This window comes from Myiozetetes cayanensis, unplaced genomic scaffold (genome assembly GCF_022539395.1).
Source record: "Myiozetetes cayanensis isolate MyiCay16 unplaced genomic scaffold, myiCay2020 scf18, whole genome shotgun sequence".
NCBI lineage: Eukaryota > Metazoa > Chordata > Aves > Passeriformes > Tyrannidae > Myiozetetes > Myiozetetes cayanensis.
The window spans coordinates 12,611,326-12,638,536 of NW_026087389.1; the positions used below are offsets into that span (position 1 = coordinate 12,611,326).

Below are 27,211 nucleotides of genomic sequence, written 5' to 3' on the forward strand. Positions count from 1 at the left end.
AATCACAGTGCTTGCAGTTGGAGGGACCATCCCTGTCTTGTCCTTGACATTTGAGAAAGCCTTACTGTAGCACCTGAGTGATTTATCTTAGACGGAAGTGCCTCTAAAAGTCAGGTCTGCTCATCACTGTTAATGCCTGTTAATTTGACACCTCTTTTTCTCTTGGTTTGAAAAAATTCTGCATTACTCTATTTGTTTTTCAGTACAGTTCTCACTGATGCTGACAGATGGGAAGCCCAAGAGATCGAAATAAGATAGTGAAGGACCAAATTGAAAATGGTAAATCAGGTCTTGCTTTTGGAAGAACTATATTTTACTACTCGAGGTGCAGGGCCAGGAGTTGGACTTGATGGTCCTTGTGGGTCCCTTCCATCTCAGCATATTCTGTGAAATTTATTGCTTATTGAACAAATTTATTGCTTATTACAGAGTTCTGAGTTCTCATTACAGAATGATTGTGGAGAGATAATTTTTAATGTAGTCTTCATTTCCCTTGAAAGTTGTCTAAAATATCATAACACCCGCTATATTGAAGTTGAAATGTCTTTTGTTTCAAAAATTATTTAATTATCATGATTATAATTTTAGTTTTTGCATTATGCTGGCATAAAAAAACATCTTTTGTGATCACAGCTTTATGATATGTTTTAATGCACATAATGAGAAAAACGTCCATACACCAAATATTTTACATGAAAATAAAGAATACAGTAAGAAAACAAGTGAAAACTATTGTTATCCTGACTCTACAGAAAAGAAACCGGGGCATGGTGTGTTGGAGTCCTTCAAGAATTATAAGCAGCAGGAACAGCTCATGTGTTAGTTCAGCACTTTAACTGCAAAATATCTGTCCTGTTATTGTTGGATGGTGAGGTTTGAAAAGCAACCACTTAATTTGCTGGGTTTTAACCAAGTTTTTGTGTGCCTGTTATTATTTGTGGTAGCTTCTGTAAGGTGTATAATTGCATGGTTGGAGTTGCAGTGTGCTCAGCACTCAGGTCCCGCTGCCAAACTCTTTGTTGGTCTGGTCAGCTCCAGCAGGTCAGTCGAGCTTTGATCTGACTTCATGTGTAAAAGCTCAGCAATGTTTACCTGCCTTTGTGAAGTAATTTAAGATCCTTCTGGTGAAAAGCACTTATTAAGAGTGAAGTGGACAACGCTATGGTTCCTTTTCAGGAAAAAATTGTACAGTGATAATTATAGAGTAGGAGAAAGATTTATCTTTTTTTTTTTTTTTTTTGGAAGGAGTAAAAACAGAAGTTGGCTTCTAGTTTTTAGTGTCACACCAGAGCATGGCTGACGCGCTCTGCGCTGGTGCTTCGCGTGGCTTCACTGGCAGGATGAAAGGCTCTCTGTGTCCCCATTCAGTGCTGCTGCAGCCTGCACCACGTGGCATAATTGCATCTTCACAGCTTGTTTGGATCAGAGTTGTCTCTCCTTGTGGAAAATCAGTGGGAGTAACAAGCTGTTGACAGTCATCAAGTCAGTGCGGCTCTGAAGGCTTGTGGGGCTGCCATGTCCCTTAGCGCTCAGTCTGAATTAAAACCTGCAACTACACCTAAGACAGAAACCTGTCAGAGGAACAGCCAAGGAAAGCTGAGGTGTCTTGGTGCTCGAAGCATGTTTGTGTTTTTTTTTCTCCCTCTATTGTCATTCTGCTGTTGATATAGAAAACAGGGCAGCTGAAAAGGTAAACACTTGTCTTTTCTCATCTTGCAGGCCGAAACAACAGCAACAGAACAATTTTTCCTTGTTTCCTTCCACCAAGGGCTGGAATTTCAGAGGGGTAAGTTTAGTATTGTTTTGTTCACACTCAATAACATTCTCACCTCCTTCATTTTGTTGCAGTGTAACTTTGTGGTTAAAGCATCATCTCCGAGGACTAAAATCATGGCAAAACGACTGGACTTGAACTTTTCATTTTGTACCCTCCTAAAAGGCTTTCTAAAAAATACCAGCTGTTTGTTTTTTTTTTTTTAAATGTGATTGGTTGTATTGTTATGAGGGGTGCTGGAGACAATTTAAAGTAGGTTACCCTACAGTGTCATTAAAAAAAAAAGAAGGGTATATTTTCATATCTGAAAATAAATAATGAATACTGAACCAATATCTATAGTTTAAGTGCTCTCTTACTGTAATATGTATATTTTTAAAGTTTTCTTGTTGAAAGTTTGCATACATGAATTTTTCAGAAGTACAGTTGGAGAATCATAATAAAAATTACAGGAGTCTCTTACAAGGCAGAAGGGAATAGGTTTTATTTCTGTTTGGTTGGCTGAGCAAGGAAATACAGAAGCACGTGGGTTCCCACAATAACTGACTGAAAAGATTCCTGAAAAAGCAAAGCAAGTGACACTGAGAACCCTGATATTTGCTGATGTTTTTATTGTTGTCTACTTCAGGTTTCAGATCTGCTTCTTACCTAGGTTAACTTGTTCAGAGAGGCATGTCGTCCCCTCTCTGTTCCCTGTGACCTGTGAAACCTCGTACAGCATTTGTTGGAAACCTTGATGGTGGTGGTGTTCAATGGCAGGGGTGTGTTTGCCACGTGTGTAAGAGCTGTAACCTGGGATATAGCCTAGGACAGGTTGTCACTGCACGTTGTATCTAAGTCATAGTCATCTTTTGGTTAAAGGAAAGGCTTTTTTGCCTTGCAAACTTCTTTTGGTGTAATAAATAGTATGTTACCATTACCTGTAATTTGGACTGATTTGTGCTCAGGAGAGCATATAAATTTGTTTTCTCTGAGCTTCTGCCAACAAAACATTTAAGTAGACAGACATAAATGCTTTGCTGAAAGGGTAAATGGCATTGACAGGCTTACTGGTCTGTGCTGCTCAAAATATTTTTTACAGTATCTGGTACTGGCTCTTGCATTCTAATTTGGTGTTTTAAATTGAGCATCCTCTGTCATTTACTGTGAGGGAAGAACCTGTATCAGTTGTTCACTTGATCTGTTTGGATGATGAGACCAAGATAGGTGAGCACTGGAAAAGATGTCTCAGTGTCTGTTGATGTTTGCAGTGGCTGAGCATTAACTCTACTTTGATGGATGGAAAAACCGTGTTGTGAAAAACCCAGTGAGCAGACTTGAAGTAACGAAGGTTTTCATAGAGATGGTGAATGATAAAAGGTTGGCTTTGATGTCTTTGCTCCAACGGGACTAAAACCTTATTGGGTAAAAGAACTAAGTTCATGTTGACAGTGGAGCAGAGCCACACCTGAGTATGACAAACACAACTCTAGAGCTGACTTACACATAGCTATGTTTTTTTCAACTTCTATGCTATTTCTATAGCACATAATATAGAACATCAGGAGAATGTAATACAAGGTCATTTTAACAGTCACAAGAAATAAAAAATAATCAAGTGATTAAGCACCAAACTGCAACACTGTGTTCATCTACCTGTCCTCACTTTGCAGCCAGTTCACTGACTTTGGAGGTCTCTGTGTCACGTTGATAAGGGCACATGTTAAAGCATCTTTGAACTGACACCAACGTAAACCTCAAAGGAAGATAAGGAAGGCCCGGATGCTACACATTTACCAAAGAAACTCCTCTGCACTTCTTTTCCTCTCCTTTCTTAAATTTATCAGAAGCAGCTTATTTCCATCCTGAGCAGCTCTCTTGAGCCCCATGGTTAGAGATCACATTGAATTTTCTCAGTTGAGATCATGTGTTTCTACCAATGCTGTCATTTTTACATAGTGGTAGCAGTTGCTTCCAGAACTTTGGACGGTATTTAGGTATCAGTGGGGAGAAGGGAGTTTCTTTTTTTTTCCTTTCTTTTTTTTTTATTTTTTTTTTTTAAACTAAACAAATCAAACCTGGTTGAGGTTGAATTTAGACTTACCAAGCAGTGCAATCTCTCCACTATATGCTCTTTCTATGTATACATGAGGCATCAGGTTAATTTGGGCTTTGAAGAAGTTTTACAGTCAGGTGTCCAACAAATAAACTATTATGGAGGGATTTATAGGGGTATTTATAGTGAGAACTGTCATTTCAGGGGATCAAATAATGGAAAATGAATGTAAAGAAGCCAACAGCACAGATCTTGGCACAGTATTAACCCTATTTTTGCTTTATCTTCTGGTTGCCATTAACTCTCACTCTTCTTCTCATTTCCATGCCACCCTTCCCTTAAAACCTTGGTGCAGATAAATGGCTTTCCTCAGCACCACTGTCTGGTGCCTGTACGTGACTGGTCAATGCTGCTCTTAGTGTCTGTGGAAAGTGTTTTATGCTGCCATGTGTGGTGGCAAACAGTTCTAGTAATAAAGCATTCCATCAAACCAGGGTTACATTTGTACAGTCACCCACACACAATTAGATGTCAGGATTAAAGCTGGGGTTTTGCTGGTTATGATCCAGTCTTGAGTTACACACTTAGCTGCTATTTTTTTTCCACAGTAAGAGTCAGTCTTGTAAGTCAGTCTCACAAATAAGGAAGTTCTGAATTCAAGAAGACTAAGAAACTCTTGAGTGTTTGAGACTTCAGCTTCTTTATCTGTCTCCCTTCCTGCTCTCTTAAAATGACCCACTTTCTGTTTTTGCCAGCAGGATAAACTTCTGGACTTAGATATGTGACTGGAAGTCTTTAAATGTTTTTTTTCTAGTGAAGTATTCAGTTATGTTTGCAGAAGTAGTGGTACATGTTGGTCTCAGTGTTGATATGATGACACTGGAGATGACTATAAAGAAACTGCTAGACAACCAAAAGAAAAGCAGTTGCCTGATTAGTGAAGATTGTTGGGGCTGTAGGCAGAACTGGAGGGTGCTGGTTTTGTCTGTGCTTATCTCTGATGTGTCTCTCCACTGTTCCACCAAGAGAGCATCATTTCCTGCATGCTCTAAACAAACATCTGAACCATTAAGATCGTTTCTGTATTCCCCACCCCTCCACACACAGCAAATTTGGCTGAAGAACTTCAGTGCTAAAAATAAATGGTGAAATCTAAACCAACATTTTGTAATTTAAATAGTTTGAGGCAAGTGTTTAGTGTGCAGTTGGCTGAAGATTAAAGATAATTTATTGCAACTAGGCTTCTTCCTATTTCCTCCTTTTTTGTTTCCTTTTTAGTTTTGCAAAAGCATTTAGCTAACCAAGCTGCAGTTGTGGTCACTTGTAGGAAAGGCTGATCTAATTTATGAGAAACCTGACATCAAAAAAGTGTTAAACATGCTGAAGGTCAATTCTAGATATGTAAGTGGTTTCTTTGCTAGTTCTACTGCATGTGTGCTTGTGGGGAAAAGGGTGTCTTTCATGCCAAATGGGAAGAATTCCACACTTTCCAGATGGTATTTACAAAACAGAATATTTATTTTTGTGCAGACTGGTAGACTTCAGTTATTCCCTTCAGGGTGCACGAATCTCAAAAAGACAAAAATTGCCAAAAGAGAAAAGTTCTTTCCTAGCTTTAACTTGATGATCAATTACATAAATTACATCATCATGTACTACCATAGAAAGAACCCTTGAACCTATCCTGGGTTCTGACTGGTTTTACTTTGTGTCTGTGTCCACTACTACTCGTTTGCTCAAGCAACGATGTTACCTGTAACAGAAACTTTTTAGAAGTGCTGTCAGACAAGCCTTTATTCATATTGTTGAAACCAAGTTATGCACTGCTCTCTCCAGATCAAATGTGCTTAAATACCACACATACTTAGTATGTCCAATATGATTTCAGAACACAAGTTATCATATGCATTAAAAAGCACTTGTGGTTTTCTGTTATTTTAATGTACTTACATGCACAATTTAAAGAGCTTCCTCACAGGAGGATGGTGACTTTGTGTCATTGGCATATTTTTCTATACTTTGTGTAATCAGAGCATAACTGTGAGTGGAATATTTATACCTGTTATGACTTAACAGTCAGAGACTGGTTCCTTCCCATGCCACGGATGGGGGAGTCCGACTGGCATCGCTGCCCTCCCACAGGTGCTCTGCTGCTGCTGCTCCTCCCTTCACATCTGTAGAGTCCCTCTCTTTCTTCTAACCTCCTGCAGCAGGTTAAGGAGATGCCAGGTGGATGCTTGACCTACCTCATCCCTCTTTCTCTTTGAAAAAAAAAAAATTCAATATTCCCTTTCCTACCTTCTAAGAGACGATGTGTTACTGTGCATTGCTTGCTCCTTTTAGATCTCTTCCTCTGTTTCCTTTCAGTGGCTTCCAGCTCTTCTGTCTCAGAGTTCAGTTGCCTCAGCCCTTCCCTTTCACTGCTGTCTCTGCTCAGCCTTGCTGTCAGTCAGCCTTGGTGGAGGGGCTGTTGTGCCGCTGTCCAGCACTGACCTGGCTTGGATCAGAACGTCTCTATCCCTGATACTAAAAATATTAAGAAGCAATTCTAAAAGCCTGTTCTTGCAGTTCTTTCTCTGCAGCATCCCTGGAGCAGGTAAACTTCAGTTCACACTGTGATAACAGCAATGTAAGGGGCAAGAGGAGCACTGTAAATATCCCTCGGTGATCTGCAGTTCTGACTAGAGCTTATAAACTGCAGCAAGCAGACACCCTGGACACTGATTCTTGTTTGTAAGAGTTGGGTTTGATGACTCTCTGCTTATTCTGTGGGCAGAGTTTTAAGTGGTTTAGCATTGTTACTGGTTTTGTTTTTGAACAAACCACTGGAACTCTTGTTGATTAGTCACAAGACTAATTTCTCTTGGAACAGCAAGGTTTATGTTGGCAAACAATAGAGATCCTATCAGAAATTCATTGTGTGGCATTTGCGTAACTGGATAGCAGTCAATTCCATCTACCGTTCCAAAACACATATCAGAATTGTTTATTCTTAATGTATACACTGAATTTAAAAAGCAATTCAGGATGACATTGCCTGTGAGACAATTTTGAAGAATTTAAAATTGTATTATTCCAAACTCGTGTGCTGACTCAGCGTGGTTTAATTACCATGGCTTCTGTCCACAGTGTGTGAGGTTAGGTCACTCTTGTCATGCCAGAATGTCTTATCTGAAATTCCACCAAAACACAGTTTGTTGATATGTTAGTTCTTAGGTCCGAAACAGATGTCCATATCTTTTTGTAGGATCAATGGGGAGTGTAAATTGCAAGGTCCTTTGCATACAGTAGTACAGCAAAAATCATGAACGTGTGCTGGAGAGACAGCTGTGAGTTGTGTGGAGATGAGGATGAAGGAGAACGACGCAGGCTGGCCTAAAAATTCCACCAGGATTCTAATGGTTTGGGACATGCTGTGCATGTTTTATGGGCTGTTATTGCTCGTGCTGTCGGGAGAGGGCTGTAACACTCAGGACTTTGCAGTGGTTTCACTCACTCAGTTCAGTAGCTACTTTGTTAAACTTCCAATGCTTGTACATCTGAAGTCATCTGTGCATTAAGCACACAGCCATGAAACCTGTCTGCCTGGGTCACAGAGGTGCTTCCAAGTTAATTACATGCTAGTTTTAGAAAATACACTTCAGATTCTGTTTCTTGGGGCAAGAACTTCAAGTTGTGCTTTTACAGCAGCTAATGCATTCTTGAAGAGACCTTCATAGACTTTTACACTTGCAAGATTCATGGTTTGTAAGGGGTAGGTGTTCTGCTTATTACAGCTCAATTATTCAATTGATATTTTGAATTTTTCTGATAATGAAAATAGTCAGATATCTCCCATTTGGAATGATTTCTTATCATTTCATGTTATCTTTTCACAGAATTGATTTTTCTTTTTTTAAATACTTCACAAGGTCATTCTCTTAATGTTGTAGGGTTTTATTTTATGGATCTTTTTAAGTGCTTTGTAACAAGTTTATTTTTGTTCCGGGTGTGGTTTGTTATTTATAGTAGAAATATTCTGTATATGCTATTAACCTGTCATGCCAGCTATTTTGCACATACAAACAATACTGAGCTAGAAGCAGCATGTGATAAAGCAGATAGGTCCAATTGTCATTCTCTTAGGCTGAGTGGGATGTTCTGTTATATAGCAGATTTCCTGTCTTTAATCATAGACTGGGTGTTACCTTGTACTCCTGCTGTCATTTACTGTTCTTTTCTTTGTTCAGCAGCAGATGAACTTGACCTCAGTTTAATTTAACTCAAACCAAACTCTGCCCAATTCTTTGTATTTGGTTTCCCCCACCCCACCGGTGGCTGCTCTTTGAGAACACGTGATGTGAATTTACTGTTTCCTATGACTTTGTTTCAGAAACTTTCAATGGTTAAAGGGTGATGTTGTTGTCCAGCTGAATTTAATGCCACTCAATCTGAGAAACCAGCATTTCAGAAGCAATTTTTACCCATATATTGGTATTTTATTGATGCTACGCTGTTTCAGATTCAGATGATCCACGTGCTAATGGACACGAATGGCTGCACACATGGACTCAAATTGCTGTTTTGTTTGCTTTTCTTCTTGAAAGCTAATGTTGTGGTTAGAATGTACATAGCAATTAAAAATTATGGCTATCTTTTACACTCTGCCATAAATGCATAACAAGAATGATATGGTGGAGTCTGCTATTTATTGCAGCCTAGAAACAAATTTTCTTATTATAATAGCAGCCAGCAAAACAGGTCTCCATTTTGCTAGATATTATGTAAACATAATAATAAACTATTCTTTCTAGAAAGAATTTACAAACATGTTCTTAATAGGTAAGAACCTACTGTAACATTTGTTAAATAATACTAAATTAATTCTTTTGTGGTAGATTCAGATCTGTTTAAGCTCTTCAATTTCATTCATGGTGACAGGTTTTTGTAATTCCTGGGTTTTTCTGCATATTTTGAAATGGGATATCCCATTCGAATTGTGGATGTAGGGAGCATTGCATATAATATGATCCTAACGTGATTTGAGGTGATGTTCTAAAGAGCTGTAAAACGCACATTTTAAAAGTATTTATTACATTGTTGGTGCAAAAATTGTACGCTGGTGCTCTTTCTTTCTGGATCGTGGTTAGCTGTGAAGCTTTTCAGAGTTAAATTTAGTGTTCTTAAAACACTCATAGTGCACAATGAGAAAGCAGTTTTAATCTGTGTGCCAGCAGACACTTCCAGTCCAAAGCAGCCCAGTAGCCTTGTGAGAAGGTCACGAAATGAGGGCGGTTATAGCAATCCTAAGGAGATTAGATTGTGTGCCCTGGCTGGAAGGACACTGCGAGGAGATGAGAGGGGAACAGCAGCGCTTCCTGAGGGGGCTCAGCTGGGCAGTGACTGGTGCAGTTTGGTGTGGCACTTGCTCCTGGACTACCCCAATCCTAGAAGTAAAAAATTATTCTCTTCTCAGTGTCCTCAGAAAATCGTGACAGACTTTTCCCACATTCTGGGAAGCATTTTCTTAGAATTCTCCCTGTCACTATCTCTGGGAGTATATGTGAGAAACCACAAACCTATGAGTGTAATAACACTTTAAAAAATTGCACTCTTGTATTTAATGTTGGCTGAAGTACTGCCAAATTCTGATAGCAGAGGATTAGGGTTTCCTGTAGGGAGTGAAAGATGGTTTAAGAAATAACTTAGATCTACTGACAAGTTAATTAAGAGAAAGTAAAGAATCCTTGAAAAAAAATTTGCAGGCTTATATATAGAATTTATATGTATTTCCTTTGAAAAATAGACTCTTCTGCTGGAAAAATCTGGAAAAAAAAGTGGCTAGATTGGGTTTTAGCTGACAGAAACTGCTCTCTGTTTGTAGATCTCAGCAAGTCACAAAAGATTGGACAAGATAGGGACACATCAGGGGTGAAGTGTAAGGATGCAGGGTATGTGAACTAATTGTATGTGTGTATAGGTATATCTAGTTAAAATAATTTACAGGATATAAGATATTTAATAAAAAGTGGAATAGTATTGCCAAATAATTTAATTAAAGGAGAAAGAAAGCTGATTTTAAAATTACTTTTATTGCTTGCTCAGGCGTAATATCTTAAATCTTCATATTTATTCATGTCAACTTTTAGTGCATTTCACATTGTTTTTCTTCAGACACCTATAAATAATTTACTAAAAAAAGGTTTGAAGCACTTCTTTTGGGGTGGAATTCATCCTTATGTGACATGTGCAGATGAAGCTCTGTTGGTTTAGAAGTGAAATGACTCAGCTGCATCCGCTAAAGAGCTGAATTAAATGAAAATCCCAGATTGCCCTCATACCTTTTTCAGGGCTTAAACTATTATGGAATACCTTCACTGGAAGTAAATACCATAACTTCTTACACAGCATATGTGTTTGTGACTTCTTCCAGCTTCTGGTAGCTGTGACTCCTACCTGGATCCTCTTTGAAATGTATAGCGAGGCAGTGTGTAAACACTGAGGGTGCTGCAGAGCACACCCTTCCTCTGTCTCTGTAGATGAACTGTGCAGTAAACAGCAGCACTAATTAAATGTGTGCCAAGCAACTGCCTCTAACTTGATAAAGCAAAGGTTTGTCAGAGTCTAAATGGCATACAGAAGTGTAATGCCCAATCTTCTTATTGTTGTTTCCTATTAGTGGTGGTGTGAACAAAAAGTGGTTTTAACAGTTAAAGTAGCATTCTGTTATCAAACAATACTCACCCTCCCTGCACCTAAAAGGTCTAATTCTAGTTTAAGGCAGAGAATGTAGTAAAAGAAGTTTGCAGGCTTTGCTAAATATCTGGTTTGAACTTTGTAACTGTTAATGTAGAAAATATGACAAAAATGTATTCATTGTACTGGTATCTTAAAATGGAAGTGTTGACATTCAGCTGTTTTTCTTTGTCCAGTATGGATACTTGCCTGGACTTCTCCCACAATTATTGCTTAAGTCTTAAACAAACACAGAAGTTTCTTTGCAATAGTAGTGGGAACAGATTCAGTTGTCTAAAATGACTAATCAAGAAGTTTTCTCAAACCAAGAATCTTACACATGCATAGAAACTATTTTAGAAGGTAAGCACTCAGGAAACTTTTCATTGTGTATTTACTGAGTGTGTACAAAGCATTGAGAAAAGTTCCAGGATCTTACTTCTCCCTGTATTTGCCCTTGTTCTTTACATTAGAGTCCACACATGCTTTTAAAAAGACCTAAATCTCATCTATCTCTCAGTAGTTTCTTTTTGCTGGTTTCTGAGGATGACTTGAATAAAAGCCTTTCAAAGCCTGTCTTTCAACCACTTGAGATGTTTTTTTGGGTCAATATTCTGCATTGTTTTCTACCTAACTTTATTTAAGTGAAGTTGGTATTTATGTATGTCTAGATTTTGGACAGGGCTGCTCAAATGCAGCTGAAATGAATCAACAAACACAAATTTTCATGTAATGTGTATGAAGATACGTATTTTGGTGACTTGTACATAAGCATCTTGTGAATCTTAGCTTTTCTTACCTTGAAGAAATGTAACTTAATAAGGTGGCCAAACCAGAAAATTAACTGAGTATGTATTGAAGGGAAACATGTACTAGGAAATACTCAGCTGGTAGTATGAGAGACCCCACTGAAGACTCATTATTAGCAACTCAATCTCACTCAGTTGTTCTTGTCTGCAGAATGATGTGGCATGCAAATATAAGAACTCTCAAGGAACTATTATACTTTGCAGTTTGGATTATGAGTCTGGAACCTAATCCTATAAGTTTACTGACCTCAAGTTCTCTGTCACGCTGATGATCCCACACCAGTGTGAGTGTGTCCCCCTTGCAGCAGGAGATCCGCAGGTTTGACATTCCAAGTGAGCTGGGAAATGTTATCTCATTAAGGTAGCAACAGTTTTACTTCATAGTTCTGAGGGAGCAATAACTTTAAGTTGGATGCTTTCTTGATGCTTAAGATACGTAGCTTTCAGAACTCCAGTGAAACAAAGATTCACTGGATTTCATAGGATGCAGCTGCTAAAGGCTTCCTGATCCAGATTGGAGGAGAATCAACAAAAATGGAGTTTCTTTTGTCAGTTATATTGAACTACCAGGGATAAAATCAAAGCCTGCACTTTCTTGACATGTTCTCACATGCAAACTTCAGGTGCTCTGTCAAGCTCATCTCTGGTCCTTTATTCTGGGCTGATTCTAAAACATTTTCTGATGAATTCTTCCTGTTAATTTAAGAATTCCTACTTAGCAGATCCCCATACTTTTCAAATACTAGAAGTTCTTCGTAAAATAAATGTTTAAAAGCTCTATCCAGTATCTACCACCTGTTTTGTTTGCTGAGACATCTACATCTGGGGAATAGTTGTCTGCTCTTGAGCTCAAAGCTCATTGCTGCTGTTTAAGACTGAGAATTGCACAGGTAGGAGATGGACTGTGTTTCAGTTACTGAGTCTCAAAGTCCCCAAACATCTACTTTTTATTTTAAAAGCATGTTAATGATATCTTTACCTTCAACTGGTGCCATCCACCTGTTGGCAATTTGTATACCACTTTTTGTCTGTTTAAAATATCATTGGAAGCAGTCTGTGAGAGCAAACCACAACAGAGATAGACAGAACAATACAGATCACTCAGCTTCTGACACTTGTAGTCCTCTGCATGACAGGAAGCAAGAGCAAACTGTGTGGTTGCACGGGGAGGAGTTCCTGCCCAAAACTGAAGGAGAGACACAGGGACTCCTTTGGAACAAAGACTTTTCACAGCCACGTTTAATGTTAAGAAACCTCCTAAAATTTGAGTACAATACCAAGTACCTCATGGTGTGGTGCTGCTTTTCTGTGCATTACCAGGTAAGCGTGAATTTGGGATCGTGTAACTGTTCATTGTTTGTGTGTGTTTAAGTTGAAATTGCACAGATATTGCTTCCAAGCATGCCAGGACTTAAAACTGGGTATTGATTAAACCAAAGTGTTGCTTGGCAGGATTGTTTCCTTCTCTAAGGAAAGAAATGGCTTTAGATGATACACTGGGATATTCCCAATGGGATGGAGGACGGTTTATTTTTCTCTCTGTGTTGGTAGATTGTTGCTGCAGGATGGTGGGTTTAGGTCTTTTGGTTTTGCTTTTTTCTATCATACATGTGTAATAAATATTTCTGCCTCTGTCTCCTAACATGAAAATGAGGATTTTGGCTGATGCTAGGGGAACATTTATAGCAATATGCATTAGTAGTGTATTCATTGTCAAAGTGAAAGCTGCAACAGATCCTATTTCCAGTGTATTTACAGTGCAGAATGATTCTGCTCTGCAGCATGTGGATGTGGTGTCACCTGGAAAACTGAGTGCTGTTACAGACCCTGCACTTTGGAAAAATGTGCGTAGAAAAGTATCAAGACTGACAATAACCGTAGAAAATACAGCCTTTGAAGGAAGTTTAAAAGATTTAGTGCATCTTGTGTATACCAAACCAAGACTCGACATGAGGTGTGAGTATATGTTTGTCTCTGAGTGGGTGGGAACAATTATAAAGTGGGCATTTCTTCTCTGTATTTGCCAAGGGTAGCACAGGAATGAGCAGGCTTATTTCACAGCAAGGGAGATTCAGGTTAAATATTTTTGGGGTAAATGGTTCCTGATTGCAATGTTCATTAAGCAGTAGAATGAAGTATAGAATTAAAATCTGTAATTTCGAACTTTGTGGCGTAAAAACTTTTCAAACCTGTTTTACATCTTGCAGTGGAAAGCATTTAGTACTGGGTGGTTCTTAGTGATTTGTGTGGGTTTTGATTTTGGACTGTTAATGTGTGAATAAGAGTAGCACTTTAGGGACACAAGTGAACAGATCTCTAACTTTGTAGCTCCAGTCCCAGGTTACAGCATCCTGTCACTTGCTGGAGAACTTGAGAGCTTCCTCTCATTTAACAAGCAAAGCTATTTCAAAATATTTATTTTAGTCTACGTTGACTAAAACTGTGCTTTGAAGTTCTTGAAAACATGTGGTAAAGGTGGAGGCCTGAAGTGTGAGGCAAGTCAGGGATCTGGAGACCTCATGGCTCTCTGCACCTGCCTGAAAGGAGGGGGTAGCCAGGAGGGGTCGGTGTCTTCTCCCAGGTAACAAGAGATAGGACAAGAGGAAATGGCCTCAAGTTGCACCAGGGCGGGTTTAGGGAATTGGATATTAAGGAAAATTTCTTCGCAGAAAGGTTTGTCAAGCACTGGAATGGGCTGCAAAGGAAGTGATGGAGTCACCATCCCTGGAGGGATTTAAAAGTCAGGTAGATGTGGCACTGAGGGACATGGGTAACTGGTGGCCTTGGCAGTGCTGGGTTAATGGTTGGACTTGGTGATCTTGGAGGGTTTTTCCAACCTAAATGATTCTGTGACTGTGTTCAAAGACCTGTGTGCTCTTGGATTTGCTGTGAAGAATGAGGTTAAAGTACACTGAACCTTAAGGCTGGATTGTTAGTAGAGATTATATATATATATATGTTGGGGGTTTTATGTTCCCTGTGACAATTTTCAATAGTAAAAGAGATGATCTGTGATAAATTTATTGCACAGAATATTTTTCAGATGTTACCTGGTGTACTTCATGCAGTTCTGACTTAAAGCACGTTAAAGAAAGCCATTAAAATTTCAGCAGGCTCAGAAAGTTTATTAAGAAGGTCAGATAAATGAAGAGCTAGTCAACGAATAAAATTAGTTTAATAGACATAATAAACTTGAATTCTCAAGTTTTGTTAAATAACTTAAGGCTGGGACTGGCTATTTTTAATGGCCACACTATTAAATTGGTGGATGTAATTGTTGGATGTAATTAATATGCATAGTTTCTATGGGTATGTATTTTAGGTAAATTTTCACTTGAAAATTTATAGCAGAAATAAAATAAATGCCAGTTTTCATGGAACACAGGGGAAATGCGTGTTTGAAGTGGAACCACACAGATTGTTTAGCCTCTACTAATATTGCTGCGCTCACTTTGAAACCTTTTCGGTTGGGTGCGAATTCCATCTCCTGTTCTGTATGCTTTGTCCAAAATGGATATAGCAACATGCAATTTCACTAAAAGTGGTATTGTTTCTACCTGCAGAAAAATCCATTTTGGGTGCAGCCATTTTCTCTATTCTGGGTGATGCCGAAGAGCAGCTCTTGAGGCACTTACACCAAAAGCCACGTGCAGGAATGTCTGTGGTTTAAAGGTACAGCAGCACAGAAGGCAGAGCAGCAGCAGAGAATTAGAACAGGTTGGGGTGACTGCAGTTTATGCACATCAGCCAATTGAATGACCCATGAAGACCTAGTTTATGGAGATCATTTCATTCTGTTATACGTGATTGTGGTGCTGTGCACAGCAGCAGTGAGCCAACCTCCCTTTTACAACGAGAAGCTTCGTTGGATTTTAAAACCAAACAAACCTAAAAATAAATAAATAAATAATAATAGTGTCATTTGAATGAATCTGCTTTTCAAGGGAGAAAATTTCATTGTGATTTATGTTCCAAGAAAAAAAAGTCTTCCCTCTCACATAGGCAGATGCAGCAGTTTGGGTTGTTGACAGTCGTGATTAAATGGTCAGCAGCAGCAAGTGCAGGTCATTGCTGTCCAGGCAGAGGAAGTCCCCATGTGCAAGTGCACAAAACCTTTGAGGATAGAGTTAGAGCTTTAAAGCACCCCAACTTTGATTATTCTTCCTTTTACAATTAGACCTGTAATAAACTCCCTCCACACAAACATACAAGGCTTGGAGCTGCAACTTCATCACCTCAGATTGCCAAAGGCAAAGGAATCCAGGGATTATTTGCATGCTGACTGGTTTTTATTATCTGGGGCTATAAACAACTGGATCTGACAGAATCCAGCTGAAAAGCCTTTGTGAGAAGAACAGAGGATAAATCTAAATAGTGTGTGGACTCTCTTGAGTTGCATCTTAGTTTTTGTTCATATCCTAGGTGAATTTAGAATCCTTAGATATTGAATGTGTTAAATGAAAGCATAATTTACATAGCAGTCTTCAAGTTCTGAGAAAGGATTGTATGATAGGGGTTGCTGTTCACTCACGTAACAAAAAACTCCTATGGAGTAAGAAAGAAATGTAACTTATTTAGCTGTATTTTATTTGGACTTTATAAGAAACTGTGAAGAAGTTTTAGTGTATGTAACTCTGCTAGATTCCCATTACTGATCCTCTCCCCCCATCTTCCAAAAAGGGGAAGGAAGAAGGCTAAATAAAGACAGAATAAATACCAGTCCTCAAACAAAGCTCTGCTACTCCTTGTCCTTACAGCATCCCGTACATGCACACCCATTTCCTGTTGTTAATGTTAAACACATTGAATATAACTTTCATTTCATTGTTCACTTCAGTGTTCATTTTCTGTTACATTGACCGGAAAATCTCCACTCCATCACAATAAGCACTGCAGAATTGGGGCTTGCTGTGGTGAGAGGAGGGTGAGAAGCAGCTGCCATTTTGGCTGGCAGGGATGGGGAGTTCCTCAGAAGGGCTTAAATAATTTCAGTGGCAGGGTCTTGAGCACCGTAGATGACCTCACCTCCCTCTCAGCTTTCTGCTGTGCTGTAACAGACTTAGAGCAGAGTTTGTTTTTTCCTTTGTTTGTTTTCCTTGCAACACCAGGAACAAGCAAGTTCTGTTCCTAACACCGGTATCCAGGGCTCCTGCCAGCCCAACATGTGCGGGGTGGGAAGTCAGACCTTCCATGCTGCGTCCCAGGCTCGGTGCAGGCTCTGCCGTGGGGTCACCTCTGGCTGCTTCTCCCTTAAAAACAATGGAGTTAATGTTTAGATTTTTGTGTTGCTCTTGAGAAAACGAAACCTGGAATGTCTCCGGTGCTCTGAACAGTAGAGGGCAGCGGAAAAATACACGGAAATCAGATTTATTATAAAACTAAGGAATTTTTGATTGCAAGTTCCTTTTGCTGGTGTGACATAAAGAACTGTGATACTGAAGTGCAGGTTCTGTTCTTTTAAAAACATTTTATGTTAAAATTCAGTGTTCTGAAATTAGGGTCCCAAAAAGCATATATAAGGCATCGTTTAGCTATAAAGAAGCATCATACTCTGGGAAAATTCACTTTCAGATGTTTTTGTCTTCCCATGGAAGACAAACTCTTGGAGCTGTCAATGGTACAGCAATGGAAGTGAAAGATGGAATAGGGAGGCAACACTGCTACTGGCATGGAAGTGAGTGGCAGGTTATGGTAAAGTGAAACAGGGCTTTTTAAAATGGGATGGAAGACCCATCCCTCTCTGAAAAAACTTAAACTCTAGGGAATGAATTATCGCTGGATTGTGCAATGGTAAGGGCTTAGCTCAGAACCAAGGACCACATTCAACAGGAAATGAGGATATTTCTTGCTGGGGACTGCAGAGATGTTTGTGTGATTAATATGACCCCTTTCCCTGCTGCACAGATTTCTTTCTAGAATTGTGCATTGTTTCTTTCATTCCACCTCACTTCTTGCATACCTTTTAATATTGTTTTGTACCATTTGTACCTCATCATTGGACTCTGTCCTGACTTCTGGGCCTTCATGCTCTGTGATAAAACTGACTGGGAGCTTGATAACTTTGAGAACATTGGAATGTGATTTGAAATGGAAACAGTGAAAACTTGAAACATATAACATGGAAGCAGTGGCAGATGGAATTTTTGGAGTCATTAAGGGAATAAATATGGTCTTGGCAAGAGGTATTTTTTGAGGCTTTTTAAGAGAGAGATCAACAGTGTAGACACACTGGCAAACTACAAAGTATAAAAAGATGAGAATTTAGTGTCTGAATATTCTTTTGAAATATTCTTTGGAACTTAGCATCTTCTGTGCAGGTTAGGGATTTAAGAATTAGAAGGGTGCATGGAAGTGCTCATGCATAATTGTATGTATACCTGTGCATGATGCTGATAAAAAAGAAAATTTATAAACCAACTGGATTTTTTTTTTTTTTAAAGGAATCTTGTATAAAACCAGTGTGAGTAGAAGTTCAAGTGGAAATCTGGATTATTTTGTGATTTGATGTCTTTCTATAGAGAAAATGATGGTGTGTTCTTGCCTTATTCCCAGCTATTTCAACACAGGCTGTTATTCCTAGGGCCATCAACAGGCTTTTCATGTGAAGGTTCCTTGTGGATTGAAAGTGCTCTCAGCTGGCTAAGGAGATACTGATTGCTTTTTAAAATTAAAAGAAAAAAAATCATGTAATAGAGCTGCTTTTCATGCAGACGTAATCCACCCTTTGGAGGGTGACTAGAACCTTTTCTGGCCTGTGATATTTGACTTTTTATTAAATATTTGGTCAGTTTTCTGTCCTCCTTCCACATTAATCCCTTTTGGATTTTTTTTTTACTTTTTTTCTTCAAATGGTTTTTCTTTGATTGGTTTTGTTTTTCAACTCAGTCTGATAAAGACATTGATAAAAGTGTACCATAAAAGTGTACCATAAACTGGAGAGGAGCATAAAGCCCAGAGAACAGTGAATCCCTTTCTGCCTTTTGCTCAACAGTAAAAATGATCCAAAACTTTGTTAGCTGTGGTTTTCCCTTTTCTGTATTATTGCAAATTAGTTGTGTGTGTGTGTGTATACTTGTATATGCACACGTATATATTTTTATATATTAGTGTATCTGTGTATATATATGCACTTCTACCTATTCCATTTATTGTGATCAAATATCATAACTCATTACTCACAAAGTTATTTTCTTCTGATTAGCACTGCTGAAGTGTGTTCAGATGTATGTTGTGAAAAGACCATTTAAAAAATATTTTCCTATGAAAACAATCTGAACTACAAACTAATTAAATGGTTTTCAGTTCTTCTGTGTTTTGGACTTTCTGTTTTGGGGGGTGGGAAAAATCTATTTCAGTAGAATGAATGGATCCTCGTTTGTTAAATGGATTTCTGTACCAAAAAAAGGGCTTAAAAAGTAATTTTGTGTTCAATTTTGAAATGAGTTTGTCTGTGACTTAGAAAGTTTAAGGGTATGATGTGTCTATGCAAATACATTGTCTTGAACTGTTATTTATTTTTATTTATTTTTATACCACATTTCTAAGCATTTAGAATGGATGATTTAACAAAAGTCAGCAATTCTTCTGAAAAGCATTTCCTTCCCTGCCACAGCATGGGTTTTGCCAAGCTATTTTTGTTCATCTTTGCATTTCATTTCCCAGGTGGTAAAATATAAATCTGTGGATTGATAACTAAAACCCTGTGATGAAGAGGATGTTAATCCAGCCTTCCTATAACAATGTCTTATTGCTTTAATTCCTTTAATTAAATCATGGCTTTAACGTATAATTGAATATTTTACCTTCTCATCTCCTGTGAGATAATTATGGAAAGCCACTCTTTCCTGCTATGTTAAGACCAGGAAGTATCCTGTCTCTGTAACTATGGATGCAGCCACAGCCTTTCAGGCAACAGCATCACAAATTTTAGGATTCAAACTTGTGGTAAGAGAAGTTTTTTCAGAGGTAGCCATTCAGATGCATGTAATGCACCTGTGTGGTCCCTCACAAAACACAGACACACTTCTGATCAGAATAGATACTTGCTACTTTTTTTCTTGCAGATGTGTCCCCCTTTCCTAAGATCTCCAAACACTGTGCAAAAAAGAGGAGTTACTGAAGCGTTCCAAACTTTCCTTTTTTCCCAGCAAGTCAAACAGGATATAAACATAAAGTTTGTCAGTTTAGTTTGATTCATGCATGTACAAATTCTGATAAAGCAATGCTCTGCAGGTGGCATTTGTCCCTTGCTCGTAGCCTGATGGGAGCAATCCCAGATTTTGTGTTCAGTGACACACACGGGCTCAGCACCCGGCTCTGCCTCTGTCTGTGCCGGAGCTGTTACGCTGTGCTGGGGGGTCGTGAAAGGAACACTCGTGAAAGTGGGGAGATCACAATCCAGTGAGGTTTGTATTGCTTGATGTGCCGTGTGATTTAAGGCATAAAATGGTGATTTCCTGGAACGTGGGAGATTCAGAGGTCAGCTGCACTGTGCTATGGCAACTGAGACAGGACTTGTGACTCCTCTGGGGAAAAGCTCCTCACAAAGAGCAGGGATTAATTTAATGAGCACCTTATGCTCCCTGCACAATATCTACTGCAATCTTTGCTTCTAATCCACTTATTATGGGCAAAGAAATTTATCTGGTAGCTCAATTATTGGATTTTTTTTTTTTTTTTTTTTGCCATTCTGTTCCCCCTCCCCCTTATCCAGTGGTAATAGCTCTTGAAACTCTCAGAAAATTTAAAACATTGATCTTGCCTACAGTGGTTAATATTTAACGATTTCTGTATGCAATGACATGTCTTGCATAGTCACTGAGACAAACTTACAGAGAACATAAGGAATATAATATTGCAAGCTTCCAGAGAACAAGAATTGTACAGTATATATGTTATTTAGTAGATTAATTTTGTGTGTGTGTGTATTACTTTTCAATAAGTAGAAGATCTGAAATACAGTGGGGAGTGATCCTTTGATTAGCACAATGAAGTAAGAGCTCAAGCAAGAGATCTACTTTGTGCAGGCTGTCCCACACTCAGTATGGAATTGCTTTCCTTACACTTTCCCTGTCTTTTCATGGCTTTTGTTCTGTACATCACAGGTGACACTGATCTGTTCCTTGTGACTGTTTGGATATTTAGTTGTATAACCACAGAGGCGGCCTCTCAATAAGATATGAGCGTGTTAATTACTCCTAATTACATTTTGTGCAGAATAGCCGTGCCTTGGATGCTTGTCCCCGTGGACACTGCTTTGTCCATGACACCTCTGTGGTTTGGAGCCATCTGAATGCAGCAATTAGAAGCCCACACAGAGCTGTTGTGTAACCTGCCCTCTCCAGTACAAGGGTTGTCCTGCCTCATTCAAGTTCACTTTAATCCTGTAGCCTTGCCCAGTGGGCTTCTACTTAATATTATGTAATTTATAGTCTCAATCTACTCTCATTAGAGTCGGCCTGCGTTGGAAATGCCACCTTCTGTGTTAATCTGTAGCCATGTGACTGCAATAAGAGTCTTTTAATCAGTTATTTAACAAAGGAGCTACCTATTTGTTGTGTGTGTGGTCATTTGTTACACTCCATTAGCAATGAAATCGAGTCTATTCCATTGTGGAAAGCATTTGTTAAAGTTTCGAAATGCATAGGACTTATTTTAGACAGAGAATTTTTTTTTTTTTCTAATTTGACCTGCCTGTAGAGTTCTGGGAGCACATACTCTCATCAAGCACTTAACTTACTTTTTCTCTCTCTCTTTTTAAGTACTATATTGATTTTGGAATTAACTTTTTTTTTCCTCCCTAATATTTTGCAGACTGAGGCTTAGGTTAGAACCATTTTTATACCTCTGTCACTTGAGATATCAAACTAAAAGCAACACCAACCCAAGCTGTGAGTGCAGTTGCTTCCTGTCCATCTGTACGCAACATGAGCAGTTATTATAGACTCAGGTACACCAGATCCATGCACCATTTTAATTTATCCTTCTCCTGTAGAAATCTGTACTCCAAATCTAAACACCCTTCATTTTCATTTAACTTGTGACCACTGTGTGGGAGGGTTGGTACATTTTAGTTCAATAATTTCTTTTTTGTGAAATAAAAACTCAGACTTCAGTAGAACCTATATATATATATATATTTTATTTTGAGTAAAACTAAAGGATGCATGCATTTGTGTCCACAGAATTCTACTTAGGCTTGAAAAATAGCCTGCAACATGTTCACTGGGATCTTAGGAAGTGCTATCCTTTGGGCAAAGAACTGACCTGACAGATTTCATCCTTGTTTTGTGTTTTTCGCAATGAATTCACACTGGCTAACCCTGGAATAGTAATTCAGATTAGTTTGTCCTGTAGGGGGGAAAAACCCAACCTTATAAAAGACTGATACAGGATAAGCAAATATACTCAGGGTTATTTCAGATATTTATGTTGGTTGCTTGGTGTGGTCTGGGCCAGAAATTTCTGTGTTTTAGTCAGTCCTTTAACTTGTTGCTAAAACTCTGAACTGTAATAGTAGAAGGGATTTTGATTGTGCTTAATCTGAGGGTGTAGAATTACTTTTCATTAAACACTTTTCACTGGGTAATGTGGTGACAGAACTCATGGTCCAGTTTGTGGATAATAAAGATGTTAAAACCCAGCTGTCACTGACTTTGAAATTACTGTCAAAAAAAAGTGTGAGAAGTTACTTCCTGTGTTTAAATATGATTACACAAGTCAAAGATCTGCTGAAAACTAGTGAGTAAATATAAAAGGTTTCAGCACCTACAGTTTAATTAAAAAAAAGCTAAATCAAAACATCTGGATTTTGTGATAAATATTCCTTATCCGTGCTCATCCGAGAAACAATTCTCAGAAACCATATGCTTGACCCAGGAGATTCAATAGTTGTTTCAGTGGCTTGATGGAATAAAACCTCCAGGCTTCACAAGAGCTGGGAGCATGGGTACTGCAGAGGGGAGACACAGTTTTTCTCTCTCTCTGTTTTTTTTAAGAATTAAAAAATACCTGCAGTGTGTGCAACTTGTGCCTGGTAGCTGAGCTTTCATCATCTCATAATCTGGGAGCTCTGTATGGCATCTGTGTGGGTTTTTCTTTGCTCTCTAAATTGCTCATCTTTGACTCCTGTAGACTGGAAACTATGATGTGTGAATGCTTATCTCTGGCTGGCAGTGGAAGACAACACAGCTGGATAAATAAGAATCGTGTATTCTGGGACTTCTCCTGTTTCCTGAGTCTTCCTGACCTGGTAGAAATCATAGAGATCTGCTAAATGGAATTTCATACTTATTTGAAGGGCATGAATATGAATCTTGTGGTGCAGCTGTGAAATGACACAAAGGAGGGTGTGCCATTTGCAAACCCAAAACCTGAATATGGAGCAGAAGTGCAATCCCTGACATGGAGAGTGAACCCCAAATATGTGTTCATGTAATTCCTGCAGTACAGTTCACCTCTTATCCTCACTATGGGGACTGTCTGGGAATAGGACTTGAGTGCTGAATATATGTTTGGAAAAATCTTAAGCCTAGACTTTCAACACAAAGTACGAGTTTCTCCTCCTGACAGTCTCATTAGTTACACAAATTTGTATCAAGTGCCAAAGTACAATTTACAACATGGAATAATTACTTACGCTTTTAGTTTGAACTAAGTTTCTTAACTGAAGAAACAGAGCAGAAAAAGGAACAGCATTTAATTCACTAATGCGCTAATTGGTGGCTTTTCAACTTGTGAAAATAGAGTTTATACTCACAGACATGATAATTATAATGATGATGAGAGAAAATAATTAGCTATATATACACACTTGTATTTATGGGTATGACTTCATTATGTGTACTGGTTTCAGGATCAAGCTAATGGTAGTTGGTATCATCAAAACTGAGTTTTTCTTTTCATTTTGTTTTATAGAAAAAACGAAAACAGAGTACTCAAGATGAAGATACAATCAGTATCTGCAGCCTGGATACAAGTGTGAGTAATTTCATTTTCTTTTTTGCCTTTCCTCCCCAACCCCTTAAACAAAATATGGTTATTAGGGGTACTCTGAAATAAACCCATTCATCTTCTCAGCTGTATTGTTTTCATACATAGCATGAATAAGTTACTCTGCTTATTGTGAAAAAATTGAATTTGCTATATTTCTGCTCTCATTTTCTCTGATGATACTTTTAAAAGAAAAATGAAAAGTTATAGTGACAGTTTATTGTAAAGTAGCAAATCTCTTATTAGTAAATAATTATCAGGATAAAAGGGAATTTTGAATGCAGGACTTAAACCCAAACCTTTTATGCATTTGCATGGGTGTATGAGAAATTTTCTCTCACTTGCCTGTGGTTAATGCTGCTGTTGTGAAACTGTGTAATGGGATGATAAGATTGTAAGACCTCTGTGTGTCACTGCTGAAGTGATGTGCTCATCACATCCAGCTCTGCCACCCTATCACACCCTTCAGATGTGAAGGCCACACCAGAAAATGTGTTTTATAAAAGCCACACATTTTATAATGTGTATACTTTTCACTACAAATATTCAGACTTGTGAATTTTTCAGTTGTTTCTGTAAGTAAAGGTGAAATATTGACTTGTTTTATAACTTTTAAAAATTACTACAGTGACACTATAGTCATTTTTAGCTTCTTTTTAAAAGTAAACTATAAGGACCAAACTCTTTCTGTTGATTATAGTGGATGTTGAATCCAAGTTTTAATGAGGGTAATTATGCAGCAAACTGCAATGTGTGTTGTTTTTCCTGTTAAGTTGTGATATAAAGGTACGCTGGCAGTTATCATTTCAAATCCATGGAAGTAAAAAAGATGTAGGAAAATGTATTTCCTTCTGTTCAGTGCTTTCATCAATATTTTCAGTGCTCTGTTTACAGTCAGCTGTTAAACCAGTTTTCCCTCTCTGCAGCCTCTCATATAGTACAGACTGAAAAAGTAAGTTTAAAAACCAGAGAATAAACACTGCTTGTTTTAACAGTTTTATTTATTAGCAGGTGTCAAAGCTAGTGCTGTGCTTTCTTTAATGGTCAAATTTTCATTTTGGTTTGAAGTCTATGTGCTCTTTGAAGAAGCAATTACTTTGAAGGGCTCACCTGCCTGGATGGCTGCAGACAAATGCAAGCTCTTGCAGGCACTTGAAGTGAGCTGGGTAGAATCCAGATTCTGCAAATCATAAACCCACAGCAGCCTAGGCCCAACTTCAAAGGAATTGTGTTTCCTTTAAAGGAGTTTTAAAGCAATTGTTATTCTTCAGGGAAAAATAAAAATTGTTGACTGTTTGTTATTATTATTATTATTATTATTATGGACAAATTGATAGCTTGTTAGATTCATTACTCTGATCTGGGATGGAAAATGCTGGGTTTCACTATTTTTATGTTTCTGTAAGGAGTGTGTGTATTTTATTCTTCTATAACTAAGATAGTTATGTAAAACTCTTGTGTAGAAGCTGTTATCCTGCTGTAAAAATACTTGGATGAGTATAGTTCTGTTTTGATCAGTAGCTAAAGATGTAAAAACTGTTTGAAAGGTACAGTTTCTGTTAATAGAGGAGGGTCAATGTGGTTTACTCTTGAATTTGGCCCGCAGAAATGCAGACAGGGATTCTGATTATCCTATGGAGTATGGCCACGACTGTACTGGCTCTTGTGTCTTTGGAACTTACTTTGCCCTGAACTCTTCTACATTATAATTTTTCAGTTTCCTGTTTAGCCTGTGATAGATCCTGTCCCTCATCACTCATAGGAATTGCTGCTAAAGGCTGCTTTGCCTCTGGCTGTGACACAAGACTTGAACTGTCACGGTGACTTAGAGAGGGAAGGTGCCTTTGGCTTGGAAAATGAGCCTGGCATGTGACTTCAGAACAACAGCCTCAGGTTTTTTAGCTCCAGGTGATGGGTCAAGTGTGCCCATCAAAACTTGGAGCTGTTGACATTAAAACAAGCTGGGCAGGAAGAATGACCCATTTTCTCATGACTTGTGTTCCTGCCAACTAGATTATAATCCCCCTGGTAAAGGAGGACTCCCACCTTTGTGAGCCTCCTGGACACGGCAAATCAACTTTTGTTTTTCCTTTCACATCATATTTTGTTGATGGATAATGATAAAGGCAGTGCTGAGCATGCATCTAGATTGAATAGTGAGTGTTTCATGTCATTAGAAAATACTGGAGGGTCTTTCAGCTACCCTGTGGAATGTTGTAGCACAAAAGGGACCGTGGGAATCCAGCAGTCTGTGGCTGAATACTCACCTGTAGAGGCATTTTGTTCTCTGCTTGTGCTTGAATGCTATTTATATTGGGGAGAGATGTGTCTCTTGTTGACTTGGGTTTTGATTTTAGAGAACCATAGCTGATGTTCTAAGCAATTAGAGATTTTGTTACAGGGCAGAGATTTGGTTAACTCTTGTTCTCATGTTTGTGAAGGCAAATTTCAGAAAGAAGGAAAATTTCAAAAAAAGAATTGGTTCGTACCTCACAGAAACCAACTGTGGTGGTGATGTGCAAATCCATCTTCCCCTGCTGGGTTCCTCTCCACTCTTCATATACCAAGTAACTTATGCCCAAAAACAGGGGTAGGGGTGAGGCTGGTTTAAGGGAAAGGGGGATGTTGGTGAGAAGTATCTAAAACAATTGAAAGTTTGGAACAGTTTCCATATGGAAAACAATCAAATATACTGAAACCTGTGTAAACTGAAATCAAATATACTGGGGAAAAAAATTGGTGGGTGATTAGTTCTATATATCAATGTATAGTTATTAATTCTCTAGTGATTAAGGGCACAAAATAAAACTGTTTGTAGGTTCCAACCAAATAAACTAAAAGGGATGTCTCTTCACCTAGCATGCAGTGCACAATTCTGGCACAGGGGGTTCTGGATACCAGAGGTTTTGCAGAAGTTCAAAAAGCAAATTGGGCAAATTCATGGAAGAAAAACCCATCAAGAGCTATTAGAGTGAGTGAAGGCATCCAGCTGGAGAAACCCTGGAACCTGCACACTTCTGAGTCTGGGAGAGGGAACCACGTGGGCATCACTCGGTGTCTGCTCTGCTTTCACACCCTGCCTGGACAGCTCTTTTTTCCTATTGCTGAAAAATGGTGCTGGCCTGAGACCCATCCTTAGCCTGTCATGGCCATCTAAGACTTCCATTAGCCCAGCACACACCTCCTTTTCTTCCAAGCAATGACAGTTTTGAAATGACTTAGTTAGGGCTCTAGGCTTAATTGTGGCATGATGTAAATAGCTAAGTGTTCAGGTTCCTTTGTCTAGTAACTCTCTTATGTCCAAAAGATGTCCCAAATTGTTAATATGCATATCTTCAATGAAAGCATTTATTTTCCAGAGCAGTGGCTAAGAATATAAAAATTTGAATGCACGTGTTCCCTATTACAAATTGAGATTCTAACTGGGATAATTATATATAATTAAATTTTTACAGACAATAAATCTCTCAGGCTGTGCAATAAAATTGGTTTTTATTAAATAGCATATGTATTTAACAAATAAGTGTGTTAGACTTTTGTGTCGCAACACACTGTCTAGTTTACATGATTAGGTCAATGATCCTGGTTGGTTCTTCCAGCTCCTTTAGCTGCTGATGGAAAAAGCAGGTGCTGCAGCCACTGCTGTGCTGCTTCCCAGGCATCACCTCAGGGCTCTGCCTCTTTTTTGTACTTGGCAATGGAAAGATCCAGCCATCCTTACTGTCTAAAGTTTCCAATTTGTGTAAATGTATCTGTTGGCCACCTTTGTCCAGGAGAGGGTGGGGGATAGCAAAGGAAGAGGATATTAACTATTTAATGACTGGATTGCTTCATACCCTTGAAAGCAACATACATATGGGTCTCCTACCAATTTACATCATCATCTAT

General features: G+C 38.6%; 1 protein-coding gene across 6 annotated transcripts in view; it reads left to right on the top strand.

Moving 5' to 3' along the window:
• Positions 1 to 27,211, top strand: part of ARHGEF3 (Rho guanine nucleotide exchange factor 3) — a 102,773-nt gene that overhangs the window by 27,341 nt on the left and 48,221 nt on the right. For 4 of the 6 annotated variants that reach the window (XR_007628689.1, XM_050312954.1, XM_050312951.1 and 1 more), the window contains 2 exons: positions 1,720 to 1,786; positions 23,249 to 23,311. Coding sequence is in view for 5 of the 6 variants with exons in the window: in XM_050312954.1 (XP_050168911.1) it covers positions 1,720 to 1,786; positions 23,249 to 23,311 (130 nt within the window). In the remaining variant the exon portion in view is untranslated. Of the gene's footprint in view, positions 1 to 1,719; positions 1,787 to 12,604; positions 12,653 to 23,248; positions 23,312 to 27,211 lie in introns of those variants that run through there. The other 2 variants (XM_050312955.1, XM_050312956.1) reach the window with 2 other exon arrangements.